A 20358-nucleotide genomic window follows, 5' to 3' on the forward strand; every position below is an offset into this window, starting at 1 on the left:
AACTTATAGGATAGAAGAAATAAGGCTCAAAATTTTGTTACAGAGTCTCTTTAAGTGGTTACTCATTTAGTTGAATCTGAATATTTGTGACTATATGTTCTTTTGTATGCCAGTGTCAATCACTGCTTCTTTCACCTGTTGCATAGGCATGCTCATAGCGCCACATATACTGTTTATCCATCTTCTCACTTTTCATGTTAAAATCTGAGCTAAAATCTCTGTATTACTTTGTGTCAGTTTTAGCTGCATTGGAATGACCTATTAGCAAAGATTTGTGTGTTCTATGCAAAATTTGACACCAGTGCTGGTCTCTGCACTTTTCAGAAGGGTACAGTGAAAGATGTTTAGCCTGCCTTGGTGTCAGGATTCACTCACAATCATCCAATGTTTACTCATTTAGCAGCTGAGAGATACATAATGTTCCTTCTGTTTAGCGCAGCACAAGGGTTTTAATGCATTCTCCTCAAAAAATTCAGCCTTCACTGGGAGCCGCCATCCGATCTGGACAGCTCATTCATAGAAAGAAGTTTTATTACTTTTACTATGACTGGCTAAAGTAGACACAAGAGGTTAATAGTTTCAGGGAGGAGGATATTACAAACACTTATGCAAATGGCTTATGCTATATGTTTTATGAGAGGCATTGGTACTGGCCTGAGGAAGTGAGCAGTCAGTCTCACGAAACGTGTCACCAGCTGTTTACCAATAAAAGGTTTGCAGATCATTAGGTTATGTTTTCTTTGATGTTTGTTTTATTCCTGGGTGCCTCTTTACCCCTTACTACATTGTATACCCTTCCACTAGGGTCTTTAGTGCAAGGTTGCTATGCCCAACTTTTTTTAAAGTGGACCTGAACTATTGCACAGGACAGAAGGAAAACATAGAGATATGGTACCCTGTATGTATTTAGTGAGTTTAAAACATAGAGATACGTACCCTGTATGTATTTAGTGAGTTTAACCTGTCTAATTCCCTCTCATTGGTGTCTAATCACAAGTTGTAATTTGATCTATCCCCTGTGTCACCTAACTGCCATGGCAGAGATAGCAGATAAGCTCATTTGAAAGCACAGGATGTTAACAATATGTCTGCTTCCATGAATCTGGAAGTAGAAACAGTGCAGATTTATTTTAGGATGTGTCTCAGCTGCAAAAAAAAGAAATGTTGTTTTTTTTTGCATAAAGGTTATTATGCTGTTGCGTATCTCTTAGAGGACATTCTGAGTTCAGGTCCGCTATAAGAGAGCGAGTCGGTTTATCTGGGAAACCCAAGTGGAGATGGAAATCTCTCCACATGCTGAAATTGCATGGGTGCCCATATTAGCAGCCTTATGCCAGGTACACACCATGCAATTTCTGGTCAGATAGATGGGTCAAATTGATTTTTTCTGATTAGGTCCAATCTGGCTGGATAGTGGGTGGATAGTGGCTAGATAGTGTAATGGTTAAGGGCTCAGCCTCTGACACAGGCAACCAGGATTCAAATCTTGGCTATTCCTGTTTAGTAAGCTAGCATTTATTCAGTAGGAGACCTTGGGCAAGACTCCCTATCACTCCTACTGCTATAGAGCACATCCTAGTCAAGCAATGCAAATGGGCTGATCTCCTCTCCATCAGTGAATTAAAGTAGGTTCTCTAACTACTCTATTATAACATGGAAGGAAGGGATAAGCAGGAGAGGCACATTTTATGCACAATGAGGGATAGCGCCAGGGATTCCGTTGCGTTCGTCGCTCATCCTGATAGCTCACACCGTTACCACCATGCACCCAATCGAGCACATCGCCCTGACATCTTGCAGCATGTCCAATTGATAGATGCGACCAAATTCAGCCCGATGTTGGTCGATCGGGCATGCTCTTGGTGGCACCGATTTTCATCTCATTCGCTTATAATCATTGAATCGGATGGTTGATCAGCAGTGGCGGCTCGAGGATTTTTTTTAGGGGTGCTATGCAGGTGCTGGACCAATTTCCGGGGTAGCAGATGACCTGCCACAAAAAGTGAAAAAATGGCGCCCGAAGCCCTGCACTGCAGACTCGAAGTCTCCAGAGCAGGGCTTCGGACGCCATTTTCCCGTAGCCCTGCTCTGCCGCTGCCAGAGCTGCAGGCTGCTGCCGGTGAACTGACCACGGCGTCTATTAGATGCCGAAAGTCAGTTCACACCAGGGAGTGCTAATAGGGTGCTTGGGGAATTTTAGGGGGTGCTTCAGCAACCCAAAGCACCCCCCTGGCGTCGCCCCTGTTGATCAGCCAAGTCACCTGATCTATGGCCACCTTAAAATATATATTCCCATTCCAGTATACAAAACATGTTTATGGATAGTTGTCCTTCAAGCAAATATTTAATGGCTGGGAGATAACTAGGGAAGCAGAATAAGTTGAGCAGCTGGCTAAAAAGAGGAGCTACAATTTGTGCATGTTTTTTTTTCTAAAGAATAGATTTTAAATGTTAAAAAATGTAATTGTTTAAAATGATTATGGAACTGGAATGTATTTTATATTGCCCTGGAGTTCATCTTCCAGTGGTTTATTTTAAACAATTACAGAGGTAGTGACTTTTTAATATCCCCGTGAACGCAAAGCTATGGCATTCATTATTGATAGAGGCAGAGTGGGTTTAGTGTTCTTTTTATGTTCCATAGCAGAGCCCAGTCCTTTTAGATCAGCAGATGTCACATTGTGGTCAGCCTTTGCTCCCTCACCAGAACTCAAGCCTTCATCTCGTACCTTGAATTCTTCACCCATACCGGAACCCAGGTCCTCTTCTTGAGCAAGGGTCACATTGTGGTCAGCTTTTGATTCGTAACCAGATCCCAAGCCTTCATCCCGACCCTTTACTTCTATGCCCATACCGGAACCCAGGTCCTCTTCTTGAGCAAGGGTCACATTGTGGTCAGCTTTTGATCCCATACTGGTATTACGGCCTTCATTCATACTATTTAATTTGGAATTGATCGTAAAAACGTGTGTTTCATTGAAACCTTCTCCAATATCAGAACTTTTGCCTTCATCAATGTTTTCTGCGCTTGTGCTATTGCCTTGACTCTGACCATCTTTTTCTGATTCCCTGCCTGAAATCATGGCTTCAATTGCTTCACGTGAAGTGTGGATTTCTTCAGATGACTTAGAGTCATTCTTTTCATTGCTATGTAGAGTATCTGTAAACAAACAAAGGATTTTTTTGCCATTTATGCTGTTCAGAGAAAAAATGTATAATTTATAATTTCCAACAAAATACAAGGTAGCATAAACTGGTCCCATTTTTCCATTTTAGACATTTCATCACTCTAATATAGCAACTTCTGTTGGTATTACTATTCATGAGATCTGTTACTGAAATATTGTTATGTAATATTTGAAATGTTCACCTAAAAATAATGTCCAATCGACTTTAAGCTGTCAAGTTACTTCATAGGTGTATTGAAAGCACTTTTAAATCTTTACAACAAAACAAAAAAATACATTGCTTTTCTCAAACTAGGGTATGATCCGTGCTCACAATATAGGATGAAGCTTGTGCACTGAATACTCAAAAATAAATGTACTAAAACTCCAGAATAGAGGACATATAGATGTAGGGAGTGGGTGCAGACTGCAGCAAGCAGGACCTAACAGCTATTGAAGGACGAACATCACAAAAGAACCACAAAAATGTATGATTCACACGTTTGCGGCACGCTCCATTTATTTAAATAGCAGGCAAACTTTCAGGGCATCACCTTTGTAAAGGAAGTTGTACAGAGTGTCCAAAACCCAGACAGTGGCACGGCGGAGGGGAATCAATGACAAAATAGTAAGCAAAAAATACGTATTTAACACAGTTTTTTTTTGTTAAAGAACTGTGAATGGCTGGTGACTATAGCGGTTAACTGCAAACAGTGGCGTAGCTAAGGAGCGGTGGGCCCCGATGCAAGTTTTACAATGGGGCCCCCCCAAGCACTCTATACGTAACAATTGATACGGCGCACCAAAACCTGCCAAGGGCAACTACAGTGTCAGAGGTGCAAGAAGGGGATGGGAAACAGTTTGTTAATGATTACCACTATTCAAAGTATCTATAGAAGTGATTATTATGAGCACAGGACCAATAGAGAGCTAATACTGTAGTTGGGGGAGAAGGGCCCTTCGGGGCCTCTCTGGCCCAAGGGCCCCGATGCAGTCGCTACCTCTGCAACCCCTATTGCTACGCCCCTGACTGCAAAGCTCCCATACATGCTAGAATCAACAAATGTGTAGGGTATGTTAAGTGGGGAACAGCGGGAAAATTAGATTTTTTTCCAAAAAGAAATCAAACTTTTTGAGAAAATGTAAAGTTACGATAAAAAAAAAGATTTAGTATAAAGTATAAGTCTAGCCTTGCCCATGACTCCAGTAAACTATGCAGATCCAAATCTACCCCTTTCATTGTGGAATAGTCCTGATCCTCAGTGAACAAATGTAACTGTTCAAAGGTTAATATTAAAGTTATAAAGGGGAGAAATAAAAGATTTTATATGAATGTATGTAATCTTTTTCAAGACACCAACTAACAATAAGAATGTAAGCATTGATGGTTGTCCTTTAAAGAAAATCTGTAACCAAAAAACGTTCCTCCGGGGGTACTCACTTCAGGTGGGGGAAGCCTCCAGGTCCTATCGAGGCTTCCCCCATCCTCCTGTGACCCACGGCGGCAGCAATAAAGCTCTCCGAACGGCGGGGATGTAAATATTTACCTTCCCGGCTACAGCGGAGGCACAGTATCATCTCTCCGCTTGGAGATAGGCGGAAATAACCAATCTCTGTCGGTCCGCTCTACTGCACAAGCCCAAGTCTCCTGTGCCTGCGTAGTAGAGTGGACCCAACAGAGATCGGCTATTTCTGCCTATTTCAGAGCGGGGAGCCGCAACAGCCAGAAAAGGTGAATATTACACAGCCTGACAAATTGTCGGATGTGCTTTCCATGGGCTGCAGCGAGACCGCCGTGGGACACAGGAGGACGGGAGAAGCCTCGATAGGATCCAGAGGTTTCCCCCTACCAAGGTGAGTACCGCCCAGGGAAACTTTTTTTCATTACAGAGTCTCTTTAGGACTGGACCATTGAATCATACGGAGTTCAGGGAGAGTTCACTTCTTTGCACCTCACAACGCGTTTTACGTGACTCCGATGCTTCCTCCTTCCATGAAACGCGCTGTGAAGTGCAAGTAAGTAAACTCCCTCTGACCCCATCCGCTTGTTCTGTGTGCTGAATTTGCACACCAACCCTACTAAACAATGCTCGGAGCTTGGCTTGCTAATTAAAGATGGTAAATAAAGGTCATTTCACAGCATTTGACTTACCTGCAGGTTGGGTTTCACAGTTGGTTGTACAGGCGGTACTTTGATCTGGAGTGACTAGAGAAAAATAGATCATGTCTTGTGAGTAATTATAGTTCGTACTCTAGAAGTTTGGCAAAACATCAGTCATAAAAATAAGAGATAACAATAAATTCATACATATAATAACACCTGTAGTTTAGAATCAGATCTTAATTTAAATGCTGTGCGCTTAATTACTGAAAAGTAAAAATATCCAGACAAAATCTTCACAAAATGAACTTCTCACTTAAAGGGAACCTTAACTGAGATGGATATGAAAGTTTTCTTGTAAACAATACCAGTTGCCTGGCACTCCCGTTGAACTCTTTTGCTGCAGTAGTGGCTGAATCACAGACCTGAAACAAGCATGCAGCTAATCCAGTCTGACTTCAGTCAGCGCACCTGATCTGCATGCTTGTTCAGGGGCTGTGGATGAAAGTATTAGAGACACAGGATCAGCAGGAGAGTCAGCTAACTGGTATTATTTTAAAGGGAAAAAGCCATATCCTTCTCAGTTTAAGATGACTCAGCTGACATGGGGCTTGATTCACTGACCGGCGCTAAGTGTTAGCGCCGGAGTGAAAAGCCACTTAAATACACGCACTAAAAGTCGCACAAAGCTACATCACGCACAGCCCCGCGCACAGTGCGCACAGCGTGGTGCGCTGGTAATAGTGCGCGGTGCGACGATTACGTCGCACCCGCTGCACTGTAAATGGTGCGCCGAAAATAGAGCATCGGGTGCGCCTGAAGCAGTGCATTGATGCAATGTTTTGGGCGCATCCAAAGCGCCGTTTTTAGCGCGCCATTTACAGTGCAGCAGGTGCAACGGCACACTATTACCGGCACACTGCGCTGCGCGCACTGCGTGCTGGGCTGTGCGCGATGTGGTTTGGCACACTACCTCTTAAGGCTCACTAACCAGCTTAGTGCCGGTTAGGGAATCAAGCTGTTGGAATACCGTCAGGGCCGGATTTCTGGGAAAGCCACAAAGGCCATGGCCTAGGGCGTTAAATCTGATAAGATAAGAAGGGCGGCAGGACTTAAAGAGAGAAGAGGTCATATGTCAAAGTAAATCATCTCTTCTGGTCCTGCAGCGCAGCCAGCCAGCGCCCTGCTCTGCACTAATAGCTGAATTCCAGAGTTCCCCAATCCCTGCTTCTCTCTCACAATTCCTGGTGGGATGTGAGAAATATCAGGGATTTACATATTTACATTACAAAGCAGATAGAACTAAGTTCCGCTGAGTTTTAATGCAGGCATTCACAAACATCAGTGAGCTCTGCTAGTTTCTTCACCTTCTCCTTTACTGCTGTCAGACTGACCCCAGCAGCTGTAAATTACACTTTCTTATCTCTACCTAAATTTATGGCTTTAGGTTTTTTCTTCCTAGCCAGCAGCCATTTTCTGTCCTTCAGTTTCTACCATCTATGAGAACTGCAGGAATAAAAATGCTGTTTGCTACCCTTTCATTGCTAAACTGTCACCTGAGCTGTTACTACCTCTATGCTAGTGTGTATGGTTTGGCATCCTGCTTTCCTGTAGCAGTAGAGCATTGTACCATCTTAGCCATCAGCAAAAGCAGAGAGTTTTGAATCAGAATGATACCATTTATTGGCTTAAAAAGAAAAATGTAATCTTTCTGCTTATAAACCTTCTTCAGACTTTGTTCTTGTATACTGTCAATATGTTAGAGCACACAACCATATGTACATTCAACATTCAAAAGAGATACATAGATTTTTCATCAGATATAAATAAATGTCATTCAGATGCTTTAAAGTGGAGCTGAACTCTTGCACAGGACAGAAGGAAAACAGAAAAATCCACCTTGTATGTTTTTAGAGAGCCTGTCTAATTCCCCTCCTCTGTGTCTAATCTGAAGTAATTGATTAATATGATGTAATTTGATCTCTCCCCTGTGTCACCTGACTGCCACAACATCTAAGCTCATTTGAAAGCACAGGATGTTAACAGTATGTCTTCTTCCATGAAAGCAGGAAGTAGACACTGCCGATTTATTGCAGGATTTGTATCAGCTGTAACAAAGAAATGTTTTTCTTTGAAGGTTATTGTGTTGTTGTGTATCTTTTAGAGCAGAGAGGAAGTTCTGAGTTCAGGTCTGCTCTAATTACACCCAAACATCCAAAGTGGGTCTTGACAGGATGTTTGCTACATACCTGTTCTCTGTTTTGGATGGGTTTCTCTGAAGCCAGTCGCACAGAGGACAAAGAAGCAGCGCATGCTCTGGCCACTTGCGACTTGCGCTCCCTGTAATTTTCCGCTCCTGCCCAGATGTACACAGCAACCAAGGCCAGTATAGGGTTATGCATTCTTGACAAGTACATACATCAGCATCATTTCTCAAGTATGCATGCCCAGAACACTATCCGCTGCTGTGCACATTCGGGCAGGTGCGTAAATTGCAAGAATTATTGAGCAGACAGAGCATCCTCTGATTCTTGGCTGAATGGGAATCAGAGCAACATAACTGAAATAAGCCCATTCAAACCAATGATTGCTAGTCAGAGTGTTGGACAGAATGCTTTTTGCTGGTGGTGGGGAAGGTGGGGGTTGGCGGTAGGTGACAGATTCAGATTTCCATTCAGATTTCTACTTTTTAGGAAACACCTTGCTTCTTTTTCCATCAAAACAATGTCAAACCGCATTCTGCATGAGTTACAACAACATGGCTAAGTCCAGACCTGTCAACCATTAAAAAAACATTTGGCACATTATGGCCCTTATTCCATTCACTTTTTCTGCTTAGTTTCCTCTGAGGAGATCATTTTTCATCTTCTGTGTAAAATAACTTTTCAGCACTCTGCAATTGTTATAGTACCAAAAAGTAGGTGAAAAAATGCTGTCATAATTATTCATAACATTTTCTTGCTTACTGGTAGCTCATTGGCATTTTATTGATAAGGTGTGAAAATATCACCTACAGTAATAGAAAACTTACACCTGAACTGAGAAGGATTTGGAGGCTGCCACATTTATATCCTTTTAAACAATACCAGTTGCCTGGCAGTGCTGCTGATTTCTTTGGCTTAAAGAGAATCTGTATTGTTAAAATCGCACAAAAGTAAACATACCAGTGCGTTAGGGGACATCTCCTATTACCCTCTGTCACAATTTTGCCGCTCCCCGCCGCATTAAAAGTGGTTAAAAACAGTTTTAAAAAGTTTGTTTATAAACAAACAAAATGGCCACCAAAACAGGTAGTAGGTTGATGTATAGTATGTCCACACATAGAAAATACATCCATACATAAGCAGGCTGTATACAGCATTCCTTTTGAATCTCAAGAGATCATTTGTGTGTTTCTTTCCCCCATGCACTGAAGTTTCAGGCTGCTCTTTTCTTCCTGCAAACAGCTTTGCCCTTGTTTGTAATTCCTCAGTATGTGAAAGCCCAGCCAGCTCAGAGGACGATTTATCCAGCTTGTAATAGATAAGAGAAAAGAGAGAAGCTGCCCTAATCTAAGTAATACACAGGCAGTGTGCACAGAGGGGCCTGGAAGGGGGAGTTCATAGAAGAACCACAACACTGACGAACTTGGCAGCCTTCCAGACACAGGCTGACAAGTCTGACAGGGGAAAGATACATTGATTTATTACAGAGACTGTGATGGTAGAAAGTGCAGCAGTAAGCCAGAACACATTAGAATTGCTTTTGAAACTTGTAGGATGATAAAAAACAGGATGTAATTTTTGTTACGGAGTCTCTTTAAACAAAAATGCAGCTAACTATGTCAAACTTCAGTCAGAAATAACTGATTGGCATGCTTGTTCAGAGTCTGTGGCTAAAGGAATTGGAGGCAGAGGATAGACAAAATAGTCAGGCAATTTGCAATGTTTAATAGGAAATACATATGTCAGCCTCCATATTCTAATTAGTTGAGGCGCGCTTTTCGTATGAAACAGAAAAAAAGAAAACACTACAGTTTCAGTGGGATATTAATTGCTTAGGCTTAAAGGTCAGTATACATTGTTGTACAGAAGGGTTTAAAGTGATTCTGAAGCCATGGGACCCCCAACCCCCCCCCCCCCCCCCCCAAAACAAATAGACACTCACCTAAGAAATGAGAAGGCTCTGGGTCCTATAGAGCCTTCCTGTTCCTCCGTTCCTTCCAACGCAGGATCCCCTGTTCAAATTCCCGCTATGGGAGGCTTTGGCAGTCTTCGTGAGCATGCGCTGTATGGAGCGGCCCATCTTCGGGAGCACTGGGGCTCCTGAAGACTGCCAAAGCCTCCCGCAGCAGCAGAGAGCAGTCTCCATCGGAGACTGTTAAAGGGGGAGCCTGCCCTGAAACTTGAGGGCCGCGAGAGGAGTGGGAAGGCTCTATACTATAGAGCTGCTGCAGAGTTCCCCAACCCTGTCCTCAAGGACCACCAACAGTGCATGTTTTGTGGAAATCCACACAGGTAGTTAATCAGCTCTGCTGAGACAGTAATTACCTCATCTGTGCATGTTTGTTGTTTTCTGAAAAACATGCACTGTTGGTGGGCCTTGAGGACAGGGTTGGGGAACTCTGCTATAGGACCCAGAGCCTTCCCTCTCCTTAGGTATGCGTTTTTTTGGTATGTGTTTTTTTGTTTTATGGCTTCAGACTCCCTTTAAACTGTAATTTTACATAGGTCAAAAGAGATCTCCAGAAGCTCCCAGGTTAGAGGACTGTCAGCTGGTTGTACAGGTTATGCAATGTTAATTAGGTGGTGACTGGTGAACCTGATGGAAGCAGTGAAAAAGGGCGCTTATGGCTAATGGACAAAAAGGACACCGTCATAGACTGCAATGCAAAATATCGGCTATTGGGCGCCCGACAGGAAATTTAGGCGCCCGAGAAATAGCGGTTGCAGGGATTGTGTTAACAAAAGTTTTCGTTTACAGAATAAGGTTTATTAAAAATATCGTTTACAAATTCGTTTTGACTTTGTGTTTTACCTATTTTTTCATTTTTAAATTTCGCTTTCAGGAGGTTTTACTTATTTTTTCGTTTAAAAATTTTGTTTTCAGCACTGTAACAAGTAAATTTTTGTTTACACCTATTTTATCATTTTAAAATTCGTTTTCATACGTATAGTGCCTAAATATCGGTTTCAACCTTATTCTATTAGAAATACATCACTTTTGGTATTAACTTTGTTTTTTTCAGACTTATAATGTGCCGATTATAGTTTTTAGATTTATTATCTTACTAATATATAAGCTATAAATGGCTCCGAGGTCTTGCTAATCGCTGCTTTGACTTTAGGCTCATTCTAACAGCAGGTAACTAGCAGTAAAACCAGTTAAATAACTACATAATGATCTCTTGACATACTGTTATAGAATATACTGTTTGATTTACAGACTGCATTTTAACTGTATGTTCTTTTCTTTAAAGATGGTTACAAAGTTTGGTTGACAAACTACATTGCTTTTCCCAAACTAGGGTATAATCCGTACTCACAGTGTAGATAACCACAAAATAGATTTTGGGGGAGGATGAAGCTTGTGCATTGAATACTCAAAAACAAATTTACTAAAACTCCAGAATAGAGGACATATAGATGCAGGGAGTGGGTGTAGACTGCAGCAAGCAGGACCTAACAGCTATTGAAGGACGAACATCACAAAAGAGACACAAAAATGTGCGATTCACATGTTTGCGGCGAGACCCATTTACTTAAATAGCAGTCAAACTTTCAGGGCATCACCTTTTTAAAAGAAATTGTGGCTGCAAAGTGTCCAATACCCAGACAGTGGCATGGTGGAGGGGAGTCAATAGCAAAATAGTAAGCAACAAATATGTATTTAACACAAATGCTTTTTAATGTTTTTTTTTTTTTTTTTAAGAACTGTCAATGGCTGCTGACTACAGTGGTTAACTACAAAGCACCCATACATGCTAGAATCGCCAAATTTGTAGGGTATGTTAAGTGGGGACTGGAGCAGTGGGAAAATTTGTTTTCTTTCCAAAAAGACATAGTAGTTTTTGAGAAAATTTAAAGTTACGATAGAAAAAACGTTTTTTTTTTATATGCAGTTAGTGTATCATCATATCAGTTACATGTATCAAAAGAAAGAGCAGTGAATTTCATGACAGAGTTTCCAAGTTGTCAGTACACAGTGTATATTGACCACTAGGAGACCCGGTGAAACTGGCATTGCTTTGGCCAGGGATTGCTATACAGCCACAGTGTTGCTGTATGAGGATCCCTGGCAAATTGCTGTGATTTGGCCATTGAAAAGTTAAATAAAAAAATATGCTGTGGGGTCCCCTCTCCTGAGCCTCTTTAACCACTTGTCACCCCTGCAGGCTGGGATAGCCAGAGCGCCAGCCTGAGCTACACCAGCACCACATGATCCAAGGTATGGGGGGGAGGGGGACACTGGACAAAAAGGGTGGCCAAGCCTCCCCCTCTCTCCCAGAGCCCTTGTCCACTTCATGGGCAAGGAGCTCTTTCCCAACTCCAGTGCCAAGGAAGAGGTGGGGATCAAGGTGGCATCTGAGAGTTCCCTTTAAGAAGAGGACCCCCAGATTCCTGCCCCCTCCCAAGATGAAATGAGTTTAGGGGTACTGATATACACCTTATCCATTTCCACAAAGGGTTAAAATGAAATCTCCAGGAGAAGGATCATAAATCACACATCACTGCACTTTTTGTACTCTTTCATAATTTAGCTAATGTGATGTGGAGAGACTTCAGTGTAATACTGCAAAAGAACTTCAGTGAAAAGACATATAGAAATGTCATGAACAGGGCCAGATTTCTGGAAAGGCCACAAAGGCCGGGGTCTTGGGGGGCTGCTACCCAAGGGGATGGCTACACATGGAAGAGGAGGCTACAAATAGGTTAATGGAAAAGGAAACTTGGCCTGCAGCAAAAAAAAGTATAAGTCTGGCCTTGCCCATGACTCCAGTGAACTATGCAGACCCAAATCAACCCCTTTTATTGTGTGATAATCCTGATCCTCAGTGAGCAAGTGAAACTGTTTAAAGGTTAATTTTAAAGTGATAAAGGGGAGAAATAAAAGCTTATATATGAATGTATGTGATCTTTTGCAAGACACCAACTAGCAGTATGAATGTAAGCATTGATGGTTGTCCTTTAAGACTGAACCATTGAATCATAAGGAGTTTAGGGGGAGTTCACTTCTTTGCACCTCACAACGCGTTTCACGTGACTCCGATGCTTCCTACTTCCATGAAACACGCTGTGAAGTGCAAGTAAGTGAACTCCCTCTGACCCCGTCCGCTTGTTCTGTGTGCTGAATTTGAACACCAACACTACTAAACAATGCTCAGAGCTTGCTAATTAAAGATGGTAAATGAAGGTCATTTCACAGCATTTGACTTACCTGCAGGTTGGGTTTCACAGTTGGTTGTACAGGCGGTACTTTGATCTGGAGTGACTAGAGAAAAATAGATCATGTCTTGTGAGTAATTATAGTTCGTACTCTAGAATTTTGGCAAAACATCAGTCATATAAATAAGGAATAACAATAAATTCATAAATATAATAATACCTGTAATTTAGGATCAGATCTTAATCTAAACGCTGTGCGCTTAATTACTGAAAAGTAAAAATATCCAGACAAAATCTCTACAAAATTAACTTCTCACTTAAGATGACTCAGCTGATGTGGAAAACTGTCCTGTGGTCTGTGGAATAAAAGTTTGAATTTGATCTGTTTTTTGGGAGGGAATCTTGGATGCCACGTGCACTGGGCTTAAAGGGAACCTAAAGCAACACTAGGTTTCCTTCGTTTGTTTTTTTAAGAACTGTCAATGGCTGCTGACTATAGAGGTTAACTGCAAATGCTAGAATCGACAAATTTCTAGGGTATATTAAGTGAGGAACAGTGGGAAAATTAGATTTTTTCCAAAAAGAAATTGTAGTTTAAAAAAACGTTTTTTTTTAAATGCAGTTAAATGACAGCTAGTGTATCATCCTATTAGTAGTGTAAATTTACATGTATCAAAAGAAAGAGCAGTGAATTTCATGACAGAATTTAAATTCCAGGAGAGAGAAGTTTTAAACCAGGATGATACCATTTATTGGCTAACTAAAAATGAATAAAAATAAGCAAGCTTTCGGCCTTGCAGCCTTCATCTGGCTTATATCCTGTTAGTTTGCAAACTGGTGGCATAGACAGCTTATATACATGCAACTTTTTCCTTTTTGCATGTAGTCAAGAAAAAGATGTCGCTGTCCAGTTGTGCAAGTTTCTTCAGGTCTTTCTTTAGTTCCAGGAAAGTGCGGTACATTGCGGTATCTTCAAGCATAGTAGTAGCAGTAGGGTATTGTACCGTATTGTAAATTCCAGGCTGTCAGTACACAGTACGTAATGACCACCTGGAGACCCGGTGAAACTGGCATTGCTTTGGCCAGGGATTGCTATACAGCCGCAATGTTGCTGTATAAGATCCCTGGCAAATGTAGCTGTGATTTGGCTATTAAAACGGTAAAAAAAAAATATGCTGTTGGGTGCCGTCTCCTGAGCCTCTAACCACTTGTCACCCATGCAGGCTGGGATAGCCAGATCGCCAGCCTGAGATACATCAGCACCACATGATCCATGGCAGTGCTGCTCATCCACATTCTGGATATCCAGGCAACTCAGATATCCAAACTTTTTTCAACTATCCGACTGGATTCGGATTCCGGATACCTGGGCCCAAATCTGGATAGCAAACTGCGGATAGTTGGCAGGCAATGCGGATATCCGAATCTTGAGATACTGTAACCATGGAGATGACGTCCATGATGTCATCAGAGGGCTCCCAGCCTAAGCCCAAGCAAACAATCACAGAGGGGAACCTTGGCCAGTCCCTCCTGTATATAAGGAGGGGGCCATGTTGAAAAATCGTCCTTGCTTGTGACTGCACACTGAGAGACACTCCAGTGCTGTTTAGCTAAGCAAGTGCATTATCACACTCTGAAACCCAGCATTTTTGAGTGGAAACACCTTCACTACACTACTGCATAGCTCCCAACTGTCCCTTTTTCGGAGCGACAGTCCCTTTTTCGGGAGCCCTGTCCCTCTGTCCCTCTTTCCTCCTCATTTGTCCCTCTTTCAGGACTTTGTCCCTCTTTCTATGTAAATATATATATTTCTATACTAAAAATGTGTTTGATTGACTCTAAACTTTATTCCCAACCTTTAATTTGATATATTACTAATTTTAAAATGTTACTATGAAGGAAAATGAACCAGGATAGAAAGGAGCAGTGTGGTTTGAATTATAAAACAACATATTTTTCTTATGCAATCTTTATGGTATGCAGGGATGTGCCTCATCCACGAATTCGGCAATCCGCGTGGTTGCAAAAAAAAATCCGCATTCGGCCCCGCCGCATGCGGATTTTCGTCCGCGTCCACGCAACCACGCGGATTTTTTCCCGTGAATGGCGTAATCACGCGTGGAATCACGCCCGGAGGCGGATTTTCTTTTAACCTTAATAACAAAGCCCCCATACATGCTACAGTCCCCCAAATAGCATGGATTATCGAGGTGATAAGGGGCAACATAACTTCAACATAAAAAATTCCAAAAATTTTTTTTTTTCTAGAGAAAATGGATTTTAAAGTGAAATCAACACTTTAAATGGGGCTATTAATTGGTAATAAGTGGTTTTAAAAAGGGATATACGCGTTAAGCAGTCAAAGAGGTGAAGGCGAGTTCCAATGGCACTTGGCGGCGAAGGTACCGCTGGAGGAGGATGAGTGGCTGACGGCAAAAAGGCTCCAGAGAGGTTTTTGTAAATTTTTTTTTTTTTTTTTTGCAGCAATTAGCAATGACATCGCAGCAGAGTTGTCAGTGGACACGGGCAGTGTGAACGCAGAGTGCAGTGGTGGTAGCGACTGAGTCAGGAGAAGGACTATGCGGGCGGTCAGTTCAGCAGCACAGAAGGACCACGGCAACATACTGGTGGTAGTAGTAGCAGCACAGCGTCATAGTGCTGGCCAAAAAATTAAATGCACCCGGTGACCCGGGCAGTGTGAACGCAGAGTGTAGTAGCGACTGAGTCAGGAGGACAAAGCGGGCGGTCAGTTCAGCAGCAGCAGCACAGTAGTAGTAGCACAGCGTCATAGTGCTGGCCAAAAAATTAAATGCACCCGGCGACCCAGGCAGTGTGAACGCAGAGTGTAGTAGCGACTGAGTCAGGAGGACAAAGCGGGTGGTCAGTTCAGCAGCAGCAGCACAGTAGTAGTAGCACAGCGTCATAGTGCTGGCCAAAAAATTAAATGCACCCGGCGACCCGGGCAGTGTGAATGCAGAGTGTAGTAGCGACTGAGTCAGGAGGACAAAGCGGGCGGTCAGTTCAGCAGCAGCAGCACAGTAGTAGTAGCACAGCGTCATAGTGCTGGCCAAAAAATTAAATGCACCCGGTGACCCGGGCAGTGTGAACGCAGAGTGTAGTAGCGACTGAGTCAGGAGGACAAAGCGGGCGGTCAGTTCAGCAGCAGCAGCACAGTAGTAGTAGCACAGCATCATAGTGCTGGCCAAAAAATTAAATGCACCCGGTGACCCGGGCAGTGTGAACGCAGAGTGTAGAAGCGACTGAGTCAGGAGGACAAAGCGGGCGGTCAGTTCAGCAGCTCAGAAGGAGGACCATGGCAACTTACTGGTAGTAGTACCATAACACCAAAAAATTAACCAAGGTAGGCACTAGGCAGGTAGTAAATGTCTTTATAAAGGCAGGCATAGTTAACAACAGCACATGCAGCAGCCACTTCATGTCCCCCTGTGTCCGACAATAGGGGCCAGGAACTCACCTTCCACCCAAGCCTGGTTGATTTTCAGGAAGGTGAGTTTGTCCACAGAGGCGTGGGAGAGCCGAGAGCGCTTCTCTGTGACCACGCCACCGGCCGCACTAAAGCATCTCTCTGAGAGGACACTGGAAGGAGGGCAGGATAGGAGTTCCAGGGCGTACTGGGAAAGCTCGCTCCAGATGTCCAGTCTCTTGACCCAGTACTCCAAGGGGTCCACGGGGCTGTCGGTGTCATTGAGCCCGCTGGATGACCCCCATATAGTCAGACACCATGGTGGTCAGTCGTTGCTTGTGCTGGTTGGTGGTGGATGCTGTGGCGGGCACCTCTGTTCTGGGCTGCTGCACTGCATACAGGCTCTTGCTTAGGCTCTTCAGGTCTCCGGGGCGCCAGTTGCTGCTGCTGCTGCTGGTGGTTGTTGTTGTGCTGCTAGTGGCAATGGCAGGCACCTCTTGCTGGCTTGGCAGAGCAGTTACAGTGAGGGTGGAAGGCTGGGGGAATGCTTCCAGTAGTCTGCGCACAAGGGCCTCCTTCAACTCCCTTGTGCGTTGCTCGGTGGTGGATGGCGTCATTAAGTCTCCCAGCTTCCCCTTCAGACGGGGATCAAGCATCAAGGTAATCCAGATGTCCTCCCTTGAATGCATCTGGATCACCCGGGGGTCCCTGCGAAGGCAGCGCAACATGTGCACAGCCATGGGAAACAAGTGGGCCCTGCCAGCAAGATCTTCCTCGTCCTCGCCATTGTCCCATAACGCATGCCTGTCCTCTTCCTGTGCCATGTCGTTGTCCTCCTCAAACCGCCATCCACGTACAACGCCTGCTGCACTCTGCTCCTCCTCCTCATTCAGGTTAGGGACCTCCAACTCTTCCACTACCTGCTCTGAGCCCTCCTCTGAGCTGGACTGTGCTGTCATCTGCTCCTGTTCTTCCAACTGCCTCAGGGCTTCATCCCCACGCTCAATTAAATTGTTCATTGCCTGCTCCAGTAGACAAACCAAGGGCACCCACTGGCACACAGAGGCCCGCTCCTCACTGACCATCTTGGTTGCCTCCAGGAAGGGACTCAGCACCAGGCATACTTGCTGCATCAGTGTCCACTGAGTGGCAGTAATCATGGGGACTTGCTGGTTGCTGGGGACACTTGGGTCTAGCATGTAGGCCCTAACAGCCAGCCTGTGCTGACACAGCCGCTCCAACATGGCCAGAGTCGAATTCCAGCGAACTGGCATGACGATGATCAGCCGGTGTTGTGGCCTTCCATACTGCTGCTGTAAGGTGGACAAGAGTGCAGAGGCAGTGGCTGACAAGCGGAAAAAGCGTACCACCGCCCGGGCATCCTGCAGCAGCTCGCTCATCCCCTGGTAGGTGCGCAAGAAGCGCTGCACCACAAGATTGAGCACGTGGGCCAAGCAGGGGATGTGCTGGAGGTTTCCCTGCTGCACTGCTGCCACCAGGTTGGCCCCGTTATCGGCTGCCACATACCCCACTTCCAGGCCTCTGGGGGTCAGCCACCTCCGCTCCTGCTTCCTGAGGGCAGCCAGGACGTTGGTGGCCAGAAGCCTCTCCTTCCCCAGGGTCACCAATTTTAAAAGGGCTTGGCAGTGCCAAGGCTTGGCGCTGCTGCTGCCGAGGCGGGCTTGCTTTCCGGGTGCAGAGGGAGTGTCGTGACGTGCATCCCCCCTGATCCCGCGTGGTGGCACCACTAGCTGGGCTGATGCGCTCTTGTCCTCCCTCCCTTCCATCAGTGTCACCCAGTGGGCCGTAAAGGACAGGTAGCGACCTGTCCCAAATCTGCTACTCCACGAGTCCATGGTCACGTGGACCCGCTTGCCCACAGAGTAGTCCAGGGAACGGGCCACGTTTTCCACCGCAAACTTGTGGAGTGCTGGGATCGCGCTCCTGCTGAAATAGTGGCGACTGGGGACTTGCCACTCGGGGATGCCAAATTGGAGCAGCGTCCGCATGGCGCTCCCCTCCTGCACCAGGGAGTAGGGAAGCAGCTGTGATGCCATGGCCCGGGCCAGCAAGCCATTTAGTTTGCGGATCCGCCTGTGGCTTGGAGGCAGAGGCTTGGTCAGACCCTGAAAGGTGTCGCTCAGCAGGGTCTGACGACGCTGGGATGCAGGGGAGACAGAGGAGAGAGACGAACACTGGCTGCCAGCCTCAATGTCTGTGTCCTGAGCAGCCGAGGTGGAAGAGCGCTTGCGTGCTACTACTGCTGCTGCTGTGGGGGATTTACGACCCTGAGGAAGGGAGGATGCTGCTGCGCTGGTGGGCCTTCTGCTCTCAGGAACCCCTGCCAGCAGTGCCTGCTTCCTCTTAAAGTCCGCATACTCGCGGCAGTGGCGGCTTCTCAGGTGGCCCTGGAGGGATGATGTACCCATCTTGCTCAGACTTTTCCCACGGCTCAATCTTTTGCTGCATAACCTGCACACCGCATACCTTTTGTCATCAGTACATTCCTCAAAGCAATCCCACACTGGTGACTTTAATTTACTGCGGCCTCCACTAGCAGAGGGTGCAGAGGAGCAATGTGTGGTAGTAGTTGCCGGGGGTTGCATGGTGGTGGTGCCGGCTGAAGCAGTGTCCTGTCTACTTCCTCCACGCCCACTGCTGCCGATACCCCTGCCCCTGCCTGACATATGGCGATATCCTTGCCTAGGCCGAGGTGACTCGTCATCCTGCTCTGACCATTCTTCCACGGACTCAGCAGGCTGCACATAGTTAGGGTCCACAACGTCGTCATCATCAGCAGCATCATCATAATCCAGCTCTTCCTCTGACTCCCCCGCCTCCTCTTCTGTCCCTACATCCCCAGACACAGACCCCTCTTCTTCATCACCAGAACTCAACAACGCTTGTGATTGTGGCCCGATCTCAATCTCTGCCACATCAGTCCCCAGTAAGTCCTGAGCTTCTTGCATCAGCAGGTTCCCAGATGCCGGACTGAGGGACAGAACGCTGTCATCCTGGGAGGGCTGCTGACCAGTGGGTGCTGGGGTGGATGTCACAACAAGCGTGGGATGTTGGCTGCTGCTGCTACTGCTTGGAGTGGTGCTCACAGTAGAGGTCTGGGAGGAAGTCATGATGTCCATGAGTACGTCAGGTTCCATTTGCTCAACCACCACACGGGGACCAGAAACTTTAAAATATTTAGACAATGGCGTCCGCTGACTCGGCCCAGGCTTTGCTGCCCCCCTTTCTGCTGCATCACGACCACGTACAGCTGGGCGTCCTCTCCCTGGACGTGGAGCAGTCCCAGAAGTGGCTGAGGCAATTGAACTCCCTTTCCTCTCACCCCGCGAAACCCTGCCAGACATGTTGCTAGTAATGAATCACTGGATGCAGTGGGCACAGTACAAGGTCACTGAAGGATGCAGTGGGCACAGCAGTGGGCACTGGATATACAACTAGGTCACTGAAGGATGCAGTGGCCACAGTACAAGGTCACTGAAGGATGCAGTGGGCACAACAGTGGGCACTGGATATACAACTAGGTCACTGAATGATGCAGTGGCCACAGTACAAAGTCACTGAAGGATGCAGTGGGCACAGTACAAGGTCACTGAAGGATGCAGTGGGCACAGCAGTGGGCACTGGATATACAACTAGGTCACTGAAGGATGCAGTGGCCACAGTACAAGGTCACTGAAGGATGCAGTGGGCACAGCAGTGGGCACTGGATATACAACTAGGTCACTGAAGGATGCAGTGGCCACAGTACAAGGTTACTGAAGGATGCAGTGGGCACAGCAGTGGGCACTGGATATACAACTAGGTCACTGAAGGATGCAGTGGCCACAGTACAAGGTCACTAAAGGATGCAGTGGGCACAGCAGTGGGCACTGGATATACAACTAGGTCACTGAAGGATGCAGTGGGCACAGTACAAGGTCACTGAAGGATGCAGTGGGCACAGTACAAGGTCACTGAAGGATGCAGTGGGCACAGCAGTGGGCACTGGATATACAACTAGGTCACTGAAGGATGCAGTGGCCACAGTACAAGGTCACTGAAGGATGCAGTGGGCACAGCAGTGGGCACTGGATATACAACTAGGTCACTGAAGGATGCAGTGGCCACAGTACAAGGTCACTGAAGGATGCAGTGGGCACAGCAGTGGGCACTGGATATACAACTAGGTCACTGAAGGATGCAGTGGCCACAGTACAAGGTCACTGAAGGATGCAGTGGGCACAGCAGTGGGCACTGGATATACAACTAGGTCACTGAAGGATGCAGTGGGCACAGTACAAG

The 20358-nt window shown here is 45.6% G+C and overlaps 1 protein-coding gene across 2 annotated transcripts; it reads right to left on the minus strand.

The window, feature by feature from the left end:
* Nucleotides 1–2495: 2495 nt before the first annotated feature.
* LOC137538310 (uncharacterized) lies at nucleotides 2496–14204 on the minus strand. 2 transcript variants are annotated; one of them, XM_068260396.1, is made up of 4 exons: nucleotides 13999–14204; nucleotides 12685–12738; nucleotides 5320–5373; nucleotides 2496–3160 (listed from the first exon to the last, which is right to left on the minus strand). In XM_068260396.1, the coding sequence occupies exons 1-4, from the start codon at nucleotides 14090–14092 to the stop codon at nucleotides 2562–2564; spliced, it is 801 nt and encodes a 266-aa protein (XP_068116497.1). In that variant the 5' UTR covers nucleotides 14093–14204; the 3' UTR covers nucleotides 2496–2561. The 2 variants fall into 2 exon arrangements, with proteins under 2 accessions (XP_068116497.1, XP_068116498.1); XM_068260397.1 differs by lacking the exon at nucleotides 5320–5373.
* Between the last annotated feature and the right edge of the window lie 6154 nt (nucleotides 14205–20358).

Source organism: Hyperolius riggenbachi, chromosome 11 (genome assembly GCF_040937935.1).
Source record: "Hyperolius riggenbachi isolate aHypRig1 chromosome 11, aHypRig1.pri, whole genome shotgun sequence".
Lineage (NCBI taxonomy): Eukaryota > Metazoa > Chordata > Amphibia > Anura > Hyperoliidae > Hyperolius > Hyperolius riggenbachi.

Coding starts and splice junctions, on each gene's coding strand:
- LOC137538310 (XM_068260396.1), bottom strand. CDS start 14,092: ATGGACGTCATCTCCATGGTTACAGTATCTCAAGATTCGGATATCCGC. Junction 12,739..13,998: donor CTATCCAGATTTGGGCCCAG/GTATCCGGAATC, acceptor ATTTTTCTCTAG/TCACTCCAGATCAAAGTACC. Junction 3,161..5,319: donor CTGTGAAACCCAACCTGCAG/GTAAGTCAAATG, acceptor GTTTGTTTACAG/ATACTCTACATAGCAATGAA.